Source organism: Perognathus longimembris, chromosome 14, assembly GCF_023159225.1.
Source record: "Perognathus longimembris pacificus isolate PPM17 chromosome 14, ASM2315922v1, whole genome shotgun sequence".
NCBI classification, from domain to species: Eukaryota; Metazoa; Chordata; class Mammalia; order Rodentia; family Heteromyidae; genus Perognathus; species Perognathus longimembris.
Window position 1 is genome coordinate 57,034,348 of NC_063174.1, and position 13,838 is coordinate 57,048,185.

The window sequence follows — 13,838 nt, forward strand, 5'->3', positions numbered from 1 at the left end:
ATTCAGCTCATAGCACTACAAAATCATTGTCTGAGGGACAGTAAGTGGCTCAGTGTCCAGGAGATGAGATGAGGCCGCATATTCTGAGGTACATCCAGCGTGTCCCATGTGGGGGTCTAGCTGCACCACTGTCTGGGGCTTGCTTTCAGGGTGGGGCAGATACACCCGGAAGTCTTCTTGGGTAATTCAGTGTTGCCACCCTGTCATTCTCCTCCTCCCGCTGTCTTCCACTCCGGGAAACATCCACGGGTGAATGGACAATGATCTGAAAGTTTTGCTCCATTCTGGCTTTTCCTCCAAAGCCCTCTTCCCCTTTGGCCTCTACTACACCACCTTCCTAATCAAGAAAATCTTGAATTGCTCTTGTTTCTGCCATGAGTTCCCAAAGTGCATTTTCAGAGTCCGCAGGTGAGAAGAGCTGGGAGGAGCGGCTGGTGTGGTAGGCTGCCTGCCTAGCAAGGGCAAGTCCTTGAGTTTGAGCCGTGGGTACCAAAAGCAGAAAGTCTAAATTAAGAACTGCCGTCTTTGTCCCCTCTCTTGTGGCAGTGCTGGAGGAGGCCACAGGGTCAGAGCATCTATCTGCTGGGGAGATAGGACAGAGACACGGTAAACCACAGGAGCAAAGCCAAACCCCAAGCCCTGAACTCCCCAGTGAACCCTGCTTCACTGAGATTCTCCACCCTTGATCTGTGACAGTGCTCACGGCTGGGATGTTTAGGTGATCCATTACCCCGGGGACTGCACGATGGACTTTTAAAGATCATGCAGCCGTGTTCGTTGTGTAATCTCATGGGCCTTTGACCCAGAGGGAGACCAGGATCATTGCTCTCACAGCACTGAGTTCAAATCCAGCCTCAGTCCTCATTAGCTGTATGGGTTTGGGAAGTTTACCTTGGATCTCCAAAGCTCAATTTCCTCATCTGCAAGTTGGGCCGATAGTGGTACTTTACCCTACAGAGTTGCTAGAAGGACAGAATGAGATGCCAGCTATTAGGTACTTTGGACCATGCCAGGCACGAGGTATGTGCAAAAAAAAAAAAAAAAAAAAGCATTAAATCTTATCACTGGAAAAGATCTTCTCATATGTTATTGGTAGCATTTGGTTTAGCTACAGCGTGATGATGGCGATGTGTGAAACAAAAAATAGAAAGGAAAAACAATGTCTTTTCCAGGCAAAAGCTATATTTAGCACCAAGCCGAATTCTCTTGTAAGAAAAGGACTTTGTTTCGCTAGAGTCCCTTTGAGTTTCATAATACTGCTTACATATATAGTGCCTTTTGTCGCAGAATCTTGGAGCAGCCCTGAAATCAAAACATGACAAGCATTGGATGGTTGCAAAGATAAAACTGACAATTTGCTTTTGTTTTTGAACAAGCTCTTATCCCTCTCCCTTTAAACCAGGCAGCTGGGTATGAACGCATAGGTATATTTGGCCTGAGTCTGGGTCCAGCCACTGACAATAAATCAGGACAAGCTATTTGCAGCTCGGCTGCTCTGCCATGCTGTTCAGGAGGACTGGAAGAGAGGGCTGCATAGAAAGCGAGGAATCAACCTGCACTGCCTCCTAAGGACCAAGCATTTTACATAGGTTGAATGGTAACTCCTCTGTACAGCTACTTAAAGACAATAAACATATAATTAAAAATAATTTTATGCTTAGGCCTGGGAGCTGTTCTCATTTATGGATGAGGGGTTGGGAATCATCAAGGTTAATAATTACACAAGGTCACACAGCAATGAAGGGGCAGAAGGAGGTTCTAGGCTGAGTTCTGGTTTATTCATAAAACTATGTCTCGTCACATTGCCACACAGCTTCTCTTTCTCTAAGGATGTTTGTGATCTCTTGCAAAAAGTATGAAGCAAGACAAAAGAAGCAAGCTTCGGACTATGGGGGTTTGGGAATGCACAACATGGGGAGTGAAGTGAAGACGACGGAAAATCGGGAGAGATGTTCTAACAATGAAAATCTAGAATTTCACGTCTAAGACTTCATGGAGGGTACAAAGCCCTCTTGTTTTATGTGTTATCACTAGAAAGACAGTAAATCCACTACCAGTTACGAGGTATGGATTGCAAGACATAACCAGATTTCAGAAGGATTAAAATGTGAAGAGCTTGTATTTTAGTTGTCTATTGTCCATGTGTGTGCACCTGTGCACCAGTGCTGGGACTTGAATTCAAGGTCCTGCTTGGCTTTTATCTCTCGCGTCACGTCTCCACTTTTGGCTTTTTGCTAGTTAATTAGAGATATGAGTCTCAAAGATTTCCCTGCCCAGTCTGGCTTCAAACTGTGATCCTCAGATCTCAGCCTCCTGAGTAGTAGCTAGGATGATAGATGTGAGACACCAGCTCCTAGCAGCTTGCATTTTACAACGGATGAGCAATTGCATTTATTTGGGCCAGTCTCTCCTGCATCAAAGTTTACCATGGATCACCATAAACTCTAGGTCTTCTAGAGACTTAGCATGGAGAGTTGATTGCCTGTGAAATCCCTGAAGGCCTGAGCTAGCAGGCACTCACTAGAATACTGCAGAAGCACTGGAAGTCTGTGGGCCTCCTGTTAGCTCTGACCGCATCACATTTCCCAGCACGAGCAGCTGTGATTGGTAGCAATGGATTTGGAGTAGCTAGCTCTGTTGATTACTAACAGAGTGACCTTAGCAGTTAGATGGTCATGCATCTATCTGGTCACTGAGCTATTGTCTACCTGCAGGGTTGTGTGAGATGGTCTTCCCACTGCCTGGATCTCCACCAGGTGAGAAATGTATTGAGGCTAAAGGTGAATAAATGCAACAGTGGTATTCACTAGACACTGTGTTGAATGAACTATACAACTGTGGGTGGGGATGGGAGGGAAAAACTGGGAGAGCAAGAGAAGGGGTGACCTTGTCCAAAAGGAAAGGTACTCATTACCTGACTTATGAAACTATAACCCCTATGTACATCACTTTATTTATTTTTGCCAGTCCTGGGGCTTGGAACTCAGGGCCTGAGCACTGTCCCTGAGCTTCTTTTCGCTCAAGGCTAGCACTCTACCTTTTGAGCTACAGCGCCACTTCTGGCCTTTTCTGTTTATGTGGTGCTGAGGAATCAAACCCAGGGCTTCATGCATGCTAGGCAAGCACTAAGCCATATTCCCAGCCCCTGAACATCACCTTTATAATAAGAATTGAAGAAATGTATTGTGGACTTGGTGTCTACACGTGGTAGATGCATAAAAGTAAAAGGACTGTGGAGAGGGTGTATCCCAGGGACAGGGACTCAGGACACCTCTGAACACATCCTGCTCCTCACTTCCTTCTCCTTTTTTCTCTGGAGGTGGCACTTCCTTGGGATACCAAGATGGCATCCTATGCATCTGAGGAGGCAAATTGCTGGTTGGTCCAGGGTAATTGTTCCCATTTTGCAAACGGAAATGAGGGCAGGGATTCATTACCTGACTCACGGTGGACTCGCAGGCTTCCTAGTGACTCTCTTGTTTATTTGAACCTCGCAGCTGGAGGTTCTGCCACACTGGAGATCATGCCAATCTCCCCACATTTCCCAAGTGCCTTTACTCTCTGTTGTGTCTCCAGGCCTTTATGCTAGAATAAACAGTGTTGAGGAGGCTCCAGAAAGAAAAATGGTACCCCAAGGCCTCGCTATGGGGCAAAACCAATGCAGAGTCCACATCTAGAGAGTTTTGGTTGGTCACCCCTTGCTGGGCACTTGGAAGATTGTTTACAGTGTCCGTCTTTCAAGTCATTCTGCTTTTGCCATCTGATCCCTTTCCAGGAATCCCGCTACTTGGCTATGACAGTATAGCGCACAAGTCTCTGTGCTGAAACTTTCTTTACAAGAACTGTCCTCATCTACTGAGGCCCTGTATGAAAAGAACATTTAGAAATAGATCCAGGGGACTAGAGTCACATTATTTGATCTGTTTTCTTCCCTGTCAGAACTGGGGAGATAATGTGTATGCAAAAAGCACAGTGCCTACTTAAGGTCTCCTTAAATAACAGTTAAAACGAGAATCCCTGTAGTTTATTTAGTCCAGTCCCTGGCTTACAGGAAGTGCTTGGTAAACATTTGTTTGGAGTGGACTGGTGTTTCTAATACATGACAGGATAATATTGTGAACTACCCCTCCCTGTTTTTTTTCTTATTGTCCCTAGTTCCTTGCTCCTGACCAGTCAATCTTTTGCACAACCCTGGTCTTGATAGTAAGCTGTCAGCGGGTAAAACGTTGCTGAGGGTGTCCTAAGTCCCAGCATTGTTTTCTCCACCTACAGCACACAGACGCGTGGTCTCCATGACTGCAGCCTGGGCTGATGTCCTGCAACGCTCTGCACTGGTAGGACATCTCGGCATGTGTGGGTGGTGTTGGAGGTGTTGGCAATTGCTTGGGAACATAGCTGTATTTAAGCAGCATGTCACTGTAAGCCATCCATGGAGGGTGCCAGAGCCACGAGCCCTGGAATAAATACATTCTCTTCTCACCTCAGGCTCTGTTGCTGATTTAACTGTGCCTTAAGGTCAGCCAATTGTCAACCCAGCATGGAAGCTGTGACTTTTCTCCTGCGTGTCTCTAGTGGGATCAAGGGGACATGGTTAAGCTGTAACAGCTAAATCCCATTCCAAGTCTTCTTAGTGTGTCTGCACATGCACATCTCTCTCTGTCTCTGTCTCTCTCTCTCTCTCTGATTTTTTTTTTCCATTCAATGGATTCTGGCAGCAGAGTCTTTCTGGGAATTCTATACTCATGGGCTGTGTGAATCTTGAGACCCCTTGGTTGACAACTCTTCATCAAGCGCTTACCTCGGGCTGTGTTTTCATCAGGGTCTTGACGGAAAACAAACGACACAGGAGGAAGAAGTTAGTTTGATGAAGGTTGGATTGCAAGGTGACTGTTCACAAAGGTGTATGTTGGGAGCCACTAGGGACGGACAGGGGCAGAAACTGGAGGCTCAGCAGCAATCAGCTGTTTTCATCTCTTGAAATCACATATGATGGGTAAGGCAGACAAGGCGACCCACACACTTACAAAGAAGGGGCTGATGTCACTCACTGCAAAGCCAAAAGAGGCCCAGGGAATTGTGAGCTTCTGCTGAAGGACCTAACGACCTGGAGGTGACTCTTTGTCTTTCCTTCCAGTCCCCTGTGGGGTCCGTTGTTCCCCTCATTCCCCCCCCCCCCCAAACACAATAGAAGTTAGGGAGTAAGGATCACTTGTAGAGAGGCCAGTCTCCTGGCTGGGGGAGCAGGGAGGGTCTGTCTGAAGGGTCAGCCTAAGACATCGGGGCAGAAAACAGCACTGTTCAATGGACAGGGAGATTGAGGTCTTTAAGCAGACTGAAATGTGCCCAGTTTTGGGGGGCATCTATCTACTTTAGGAAAAACACACAAAAATATCTTGCCTTGGTACACAGAAACCCCTAAAGTCTCTACAAACATCCAGTTAAGACTTGTTCCAGGGCTTCCGGAGGTGTAAGTGGTTTAAGAGCACCAGTGCAGGTGCTTTAACTTAAAGCCTGGCGTTTGGTTTTAAGAGCTTTGTGATTTTTAATCTAGAACCGCCCCAGTCCACAGGAAGCTTACTTACAGTCTCATGGGTGACATTCATTCACAAGTGAATAATAAATACAACGCAAACCGGTATGAGAGAATTACAGCTAAAATACTACCAGGGGTTAGGTCGGCTTTGAACGTGGGAACCTTCTAACGGATCACGCCATTCACCACGCGAGCAATGTTAACTTCAGTTTCTAGGGCACGGATGTGGTCGGAAGGGCGGCACGGAGGCTGTAAAACTACATTTCCCAGAAGCCATCGGGGCCCCCCCCAAAGGGACGGCATCCTACTTCGCCACGCAAAGACTCTATTTCCCAGCATGCAGCGGGCGCGCGGGCAGCAGCTCCCGGCAGGCCTTGGGAGGCGGCGGGGACGCACGGCCCCGCCTGATCGCTTTCCGTTCGTCCCGCCTCCCCTGTCTCTCAGGGCCAATGGGAAGGCTCCGTACTGGGGAGTGTGGGGGAAGCCGGCGTCGCCGTGGGGTTACGAGTCGGCGAAAGCGGCGGGAAGTTTGTCCTGAGCGGAAGGCGACGGGTCTTCTCCAGCTGGGGTAGGCTGGCCGCTGGCCGCGGGAAGTTCGTCCTGGGCGGAAGGCGACGGGTCTTCAGTAGCTTCGTGAGGCTGGCCGCTGGCCGCGGGAGGTTCGTCCTGGGCGGCAGGCGACGGGTCTTCCCCAGGTTGGGTAGGCCGGACGCTGGGCGCGGGAAGTTGGTCCGGGGCGGGAGGCGACGGGTCTTCTTCTGCAGCCTGGCTAGGCTGGCCCCCGGGCGCGGGAAGTTCGTACTGTTCCTGCTCGGCGGAAGGCGACGGGCCGTCTGCAGCCTGGGTAAGCTGGTCGCTGGCCACGGGAAGTTTGTCCTGGGTGGAGGGCGACGGGCCTTCTTCTGCAGTCTGGGTAGGCTGGCCCCCGGGCGCGGGAAGTTCGTACTGTTCCTGCTCGGCGGAAGGCGACGGGCCGTCTGCAGCTGGGGTAGGCTGGCCCCCGGGCGCGGGAAGTTTGTCTTGGGTGGAAGGCGACGGGTCTTCTGCAGCTGGGGTAGGCTGGTCGCTGGTCACGGGAAGTTTGTCCTGGGTGGAAGGTGACGGGCCTTCTGCAGCTGGGGTAAGCTGAATGCTGGGCCCGGGAAGTTTGTCCTGGGTGGAAGGTGACCGGCCTTCTGCAGCTTGGGTAGCATGGCCCTTGGGCCTGGGAAGTTTGTCCTGGGTGGAAGGTGACCGGCCTTCTGCAGCTTGAGTAGCATGGCCCCTGGGCCCGGGAAGTTTGTCCGGGGTGGAAGGCGATGGGCCGCCTGCAGCTTGGGTAGCATGGCCCCTGGGCCCGGGAGGTTTGTCCGGGGTGGAAGGCGATGGGCCGCCTGCAGCTTGGGTAGCATGGCCCCTGGGCCCGGGAAGTTTGTCCGGGGTGGAAGGCGACGGGCCGCCTGCAGCTTGGGTAGCATGGCCCCTGGGCCCGGGAAGTTTGTCCGGGGTGGAAGGCGATGGGCCGCCTGCAGCTTGGGTAGCATGGCCCCTGGGCCCGGGAAGTTTGTCCGGGGTGGAAGGCGATGGGCCGCCTGCAGCTTGGGTAGGATGGCACCTGGCTACGGGAAGTTTGTCCTGGGTGCAAGGCGATGAGCCGCCTGCAGCATGGGTAGCATGGCACCTGGCCACGGGAAGTTTGTCCTGGGCGGAAGGCGATGGGCCGCCTGCAGTTTGGGTAGGATGGCACCTGGCCACGGGAAGTTTTTCCTGGGCGGAAGGCGATGGGCCCTCCGCAGCCTTGGTGGGCCGGAGGCTGGCCGTGCGAACTTCGTGGTGGGCAGGAGGCGACGGGCCCTCTGCACCCTTGGTGGACCGCAGGCTGGCGGTGCGGGACTGGTTTACCGGGCGGGGCGCGGGGACCGGCGTCTGGGACTGGCGGCGTGAGCCTCGGGATCCCGTGCGGCCAAAGCTCCTCCGCGGCGTCCGGCTATCCCGGATCGACTTCCCCGGGCGACACGGTGTCCGGGCGACCCGCGACCCTCGCGATTCCCGCAGGACCAGGCGGCCCCGCAGGGCCATGAGGCCCCGCATGACCAGGCGGCCCCGCAGGGTCAGCCGGCCCCGCAGGGTCACGCGTTCTTCTGCCCCGTACCACGGTGTCCCGGCCCGCCCCCACAGCCCCCGCAGGCGCAGGCGGCAGCCGCGGCTCCTCCGCGGCGCCCCGGCATCCCGGTCCTCCCCGAGGGTTTGGCTGGACTTGGGGCCCCCACCGCCGTCCGCGGCCCGGGTCTGATCGGGGCCATGGGGGCCGCGCCGCCTCGCGGGGCCTCGGTTCCTGGAGCCCCTCGAGGAAGATGTGCCCTCACTCGTCCGCGGGCCCGGCGGCGGCCAGATGGTCCGGGAGGACCCTGCGGCGGAGGTGGCCGTGGTCCCGACCTGCTCCGGCCGCCGCGGAGCAGCACCGGCCGGCCGGCTTCCCCCCCTCACCCGCCCGATGGGGCGCGCGGGGCGGCGCTTGGGGGCAGAGCCGCGCGCGCCCGGGTTCCGAGCCTCCTCCTCCGCCGGCCCTCCCGACCCGACCCGCCGGCGACAGGGGCCACGCACACCCGCGTCTGCCTGGCACCGAGGGAGTTTTTAGCTCCCCTCTGAAAACTTGAGCCGATTTAGCTCGGTTTGACCAGTAAATAGCTCGACTGTCAAAGGGGGGAGACCGACCGACGGACAGACCGACCGACAGAGGGATGGACACGTTCCCACCGAGCCCACCCGTTTTCTAGTAGCATCCCCTCCCCCTTCAGTCTCCCTGTCCCGACCCCAGTCACTAGGTACTCCCTGCTTTGTTTTTGGGAAGGTGGTGGTTAAATTTAGGCCAACTGTTCAGGATTAATACGTTGTTCGTCTTTTTTCTTTCTTTTTTTAAAGGCAAGAATTGTCCCACTTTTTGCAAATCATATGAAAAGTTAAAGAAGAAAACCCAGACCAGCATTTGCTTTAGAGATTTCAGAATAAGGGCGCGCACGCGTGCTCGTGTGTGTGTGTGTGTCCACGCACGTGCCCGGGCACGCGTGCTGGTCCTGGGGCTCAGTTGAAATCAGGGCCTGGGTGCTGTCCCTGAGCTTTTTTTTAAGCTCAAGGCCTGGTGCTCTACCAATTGAGCCACAGCTCCACTTCCAGCTGTTTCTGAGTGGTTAATTGGGGATAAGAGTCTCACACGACTTTCCTGCCCGGGCTGGCTTCAAACTGTGATCCTCAGATCTCAGCCTCCTGAGTAGCTAGGATTCAGGCGTGAGCCGCCCGGCAAGTAGTTTCCTTTCCTGACAATGCCGAGCATTGAACTTTGTGGGAGAAATGAATCTTCGGTTGGAATTAGGTTTTCTGGTCAGATAAGATAAGGCTCATCTTCTTGCCAAGGGGAGTGCAACTTCTTGTAGACAATAGTAGCTTTCTGTGTCGTTGCAGATGGTGCTCTGTTCATCTTACCTCTGCCCATTCCTGTTCTGTGTTGCTACAGCATCGAAGGTCGAATTTAATAATAAGCTTGTGTTAGGCATTACTGACCTAGTACAGTGCTAGTGTCCAGTCCAGTCCTGTAGTGTGATGAATTTTTGGGCTCAGTGCTGCAAAATTAGGAGTGTATTTGTTAAACAAATGAGATTAATGGAAGGATGTGTTAAACATAAAGCCTGGCATATAGGAAGTTAGTTAAGTGCCCAGGAAATGGTTATATGGAACGTTTTTGCTAAGTTTTATTCCAGTATGCAAATGTATATTTTAAAAATAACAGTAATGCAATTCAAGATGTTGATAGACCCTAAAATTAAATTTCTTAAAGGAAATAGGCCAGCCTTTTTTTTTCTTAAAGTTTGAGAACTAATGTGAAATAGTAAATAAATGCATGTCCCAGATGTCTAGAAAAGGAAAAAAAAAGCAGGGTTTTAATTTTGACAATTATATATTTTTTTCCCTAAAGGAGTCCCTTAGTATATACATATATACATGTACACACATATATATGTATATACTATGAATAGGACTTTGATTTGAAAGATAAAACTTGAAAAAATAGTTTTTATTTGAAAAGTGAAACTTGGAAATGAAACAAAGCTTTGAAATTTACTGTAAGTGGAGTGAAGCAGGATGAGTCCTGGATTTATGCAAATGTGCAAATGCTCTCATCTCCATGTACAGGCAGCGAGCCTAATGGGGATTAAATGCTGCTGCTTTGTGTGAGGAGAGTGAGTGAGGCTTTCAGAAAATTGGTCTTGATGGGTTCTCAGACTCATTGGTAACTGAATAGCACCAGAGAATATTTTGTAGAGTTTTTTTTTTTTTTTTTTTTTACCTGCTGGGCCAGGTTATTTTTCAGTGAGAAGAAATGGACTCTCTTATTCAGCAGAAGTCCTTGTGCCTACTGTTGACCAGGAATTGTGCTAGGTGCAAGGTCTGTGCTTGCGATTTTCATGTTTCCTTTGTTTTAAATTAATTCGGACTATTCTTCTTGACTTCACTTAGGTCCAGCATACAAGCAGTCAGTGTGTGTGTTAAAGCACATACTTCACTATGATGAAGTGTAGGAAATAGGGAATTTTAATAGGAATGGAAGACTAATTTAGGAGGTTGTAGAATCTGCGTTTATTTTCTCTTTGTGGGTTGGCTGTCTAGCTGCTGTTTGCATGCCAGCAGCTTTATCTATTTTACACTTAGCTCCTGGTTTTAAGAACCCAAAAGAGACTACATCATATAATTGTCAGTTTTCTCTGAGATTTTTTTGTAAGAAAGCTTGAAGTTAAAATCTTACAGCCAAGATAATTATAGCTTTATTTCAGGTTTTTATTTTATTTTTGTTCTTCCTTATGCCCTTCTCCCCACTTTCATTACCTGACATGAGTTGGGGAGGCTACTTACATTTCCACACACTTACAATATATTTCACCTCTATCATTCTCCCTCTTTAAAACAATTCCAACAGGTTTCAACAATCTATTCTACCTATCCTCCTTGTTAGTCCAACTCCTCCCGCTAGGACCCTTTCTTTACAGAACCTATTTTTCTTTCCCTGTCCTCAGGTTGTCTCAAATTATTTCACCAAGTATCAGCTGAATATGTCATGTTCTGATGATACTGCATATTAGTGCATTGTGATCACATTTCACAACACAACTGCTACTAAGTACTATTAAACCTCTAGTCTTCACAGACTGTGCCTGGGGGAAAACACTTAATGTTGCTACTCAGGGCATGTAGTTTACTGTGTAATATGGTAATAATCACCAGCATACAGGTTACAAATAATTATGAATTCTTATAAGCAGTAAAAAAGACAATTTGAAATCAGGATAGTTTTAAAAATTTATCTGTAAATGGTTGTACATGGGGCTTACAAAATTTGACATGTCCATTTTTGTGCGTAGTGCATCTAGATCATTCACCTCTCCCTCCTTCCCACTCGGACTTTTCCCATCCCCCATCCGTCACGTTTCCCACCTTTTCACATCGGTACATCAAGTATTACAACTGCATTTGTGTGCCATTCACTATTCCATTCACCTGCTTCCTCCCACTAACCTCTTCCCGCTTCATGTTTTAGCTTCCTGATACTCACTTTGTTAAACCATGTTAGCTGCTCAAAGGGTTCACAACATGGCGTTTCACTTCTGCATAGATTATAGTCAGCTTGGTTATGTATGTATGCATATGCTCTTGTGCATTTACATTGGAGGTTGAATTTTGGGCCTAAGACCTATATATGAGAAAACGTGTCCTTTGTCTTTCTGGGCACAGTTTACTTCATTTTACTTTTTCCCAGGTTCATCAGTTTCCCTGTGAATGATACCATTTTTGGAACGAGAAATTAAAAAAAAATTTATGAAAATAGTTCAGGTTATAATAGACTTAGTCTTGTTTTTTATAGGCTTGTGGAAAATATTTTTGAAGTAATAATTACTAAATTTATATTTCATGTTGCTGATAGGAATATGAAACTTCATACAAGTATAGCCACTCTGAAAATTAGTTTTACAGTTTGTAAAAAGTTAAGCATGTACTGAACGTATGACCTAGCTCTTTCACTCTTGAGAACTTACGTTAGAGAAATAAAATAATTCACTAATGTAAGAACGTATACATGGATGCTTGTAGCAACTTTATTTATAATAACTCCAAGCCAGAAACCATCCATGTCCTTCCATGGATTAGTGGTTAAATTGGATTTCATACAGCAGAAGGCACTCATCAACAAAATGGAATCAGCTACTGATGAAGAGGCCAGTCACAAAGGTTGTGTGATTGTGGATCTGTAACTGCACACAGTGGTAGGTTTGCTTTTTTAAAAAAATTTATTTTATTTTACTTCCAACAAGGAGAGCATCAGTTTGGGTTTGCAAAACTTTTCCAGGAGCAAAGAAAACAAAGGACTCTTACTGGGGAAATTACCCATATTCATATAGGGAAGACTCAGTACTTATGGAGAGGGTACATTCCTGGCATGCTCAGTTTGAGGTCATAATCACAGTGTCAAAAAATATGCCTCACAGCAACAGTTCTGAGCAGAGAATTTAGTATTATCATGAGCAAAATTAACTCCACATCATTAAAAAATGAATTGATTCTGTGATTTTTGGTTGGTTTCTTGTAAGTTTCTCTAATGCGCTTAAGGTAAAACCAGAAGAAAAACACTGTTGAAGTCTGTGAGGCAGTCTTAAAAAGGGTCAGCCCCCCATCTGCCAAAATTATAAGAGCTTATCCCTAAAAGTGGCACCCACCTATAATTCTTGCTATTCAGGAGCCTGAGATCTGAGGAACGTAGTTTGGAGTCACTGAGCAGGAAAGGTGGAAGTGGGCTATGACTCAAGTGGTAGAGTGCTACATCTTGAGTAAGAAATCTCAAGGACAGTGGCCTAGCTCCCGAATTCAAGCCCCAGGACCAGCACACACACACAGACTGGCTGTGTAATGGTTCCAGTTACTACATTCTGAGGATGACTTTAGAATGGGAACAGAGCAGTGTCTGTTTCTTTGGGATAATGGAACAGTCTTGTATTCCTGATGGTGGTGATGACTGCAGAGTGTGTGTGTGTGTGGGGGGGAGGGTCAGAAGGTGGTGTATATATGTACACACACTCTAAAAACTGACATTGTCCATTTCCTAGTTTTGATAGTTGTACTATGCCTGTCCACTGTATAACATTTTATGTAATCATTCACCCATTGAAGGACATGTGGGTTGTTTCTAGTTTCTGGTGATTACAAATAAAGCTGCTGTGAGTATTCATTTTCAGATTTTTTTGTGTGTGAATGTATGTTTCTATTTCTTCTAGGATAAATGCCTAGGAGTGTAACTGCTGGGTTGTGTGGTAAGTGTATGTTTAACTTAGGGAACTGCCAAACTTCCAGTGTAGCGACATTTTACAGTCCCATCATCACTCTACGAGAGATCCAGTTTCTCTCTGTTGCCACCGTTTGGTATTGGTTTTGTTTTTATTGGTAGTGGTCACTTTAACGTGTACCTTCCTAATAGCTAATCTTTCCATGTACTTACTGCTATTGTATCTTCTTTGATGACTTGTCTGCTCAGATCTTTTGCCCTTTTTGTCAATGAATTGTTTGTTTTCTTATTGCTGAGTTTAGAGCTTTAAAAAAATATGTTCTGGATAGTCCTTTGCCAACTATATGATTTGTTAGTACATTTTACTCAGTCTCTGGCTTGTCTTTTCATTCTTGTACAGTGTGGTTCACTGCACAGACATTTGATAAAGCCTAGGTTGTCCGCTTATGGATGTGCTTTGAAGCCATGCACATTGTAGATTTCAGTGCCCAGTCCTTTGTTAGGAAGATGGCCTTATGTTTTCTTCTAAGTGTTTTCTATTATTATGTCTTACATGTATATCTGTGATTCTCTGGGAGTTGATTTTTTTTTACACAAGATGTGGGTTTAAATGTTGTTTACTTTTCTTTTCCAATTATAACAAAACCATCTGTTGAAAATACTATCCTTTCCCATGTAATGGCTTGTTACACCTTTATCAAAACATTTAGTTGCCATTTACTGTAAACAGTGCCACAGGAAGAAATGAATGAACAGTTAAGTAAATGTGAATACACATTCATCAAGGTATGATGTGGTTTGAGTTTGGGATAAGAGGGAAAACATTTTAGAGAATAGCATGAGCAAAGATATGTCCTAGACAAATAGGAACTGGATGTTTTGGGGAATCAGGTGGGCGAACGGGGTGTGGAACTTAAAGATAATTCTGGACTGTTGAAATTGCTGGCTGAAGAGTATGTAATTAATTTCAGTAGTGGCTAGGAAGATACTGGTTTTGAGCAG

The 13,838-nt window shown here is 47.6% G+C and overlaps 2 protein-coding genes across 3 annotated transcripts in view; one reads left to right on the forward strand and one right to left on the reverse strand.

Moving 5' to 3' along the window:
- Positions 1 to 6,022: 6,022 nt before the first annotated feature.
- Positions 6,023 to 13,838, forward strand: part of Vrk1 (VRK serine/threonine kinase 1) — an 80,213-nt gene continuing 72,397 nt past the window's right edge. The window contains exon 1 of one of the 2 annotated variants that reach the window (XM_048362131.1): positions 6,023 to 6,101. The gene's annotated coding sequence lies outside the window, so the exon portion shown is untranslated. Of the gene's footprint in view, positions 6,102 to 6,699; positions 6,720 to 13,838 lie in introns of those variants that run through there. The other variant, XM_048362132.1, reaches the window with a different exon arrangement.
- Positions 6,035 to 11,092, reverse strand: LOC125363048 (collagen alpha-1(I) chain-like). The gene is made up of 2 exons (XM_048362024.1): positions 11,078 to 11,092; positions 6,035 to 8,128 (listed from the first exon to the last, which is right to left on the reverse strand). Exons 1-2 carry the CDS (start codon positions 11,090 to 11,092, stop codon positions 6,035 to 6,037), a joined length of 2,109 nt encoding a protein of 702 aa, XP_048217981.1.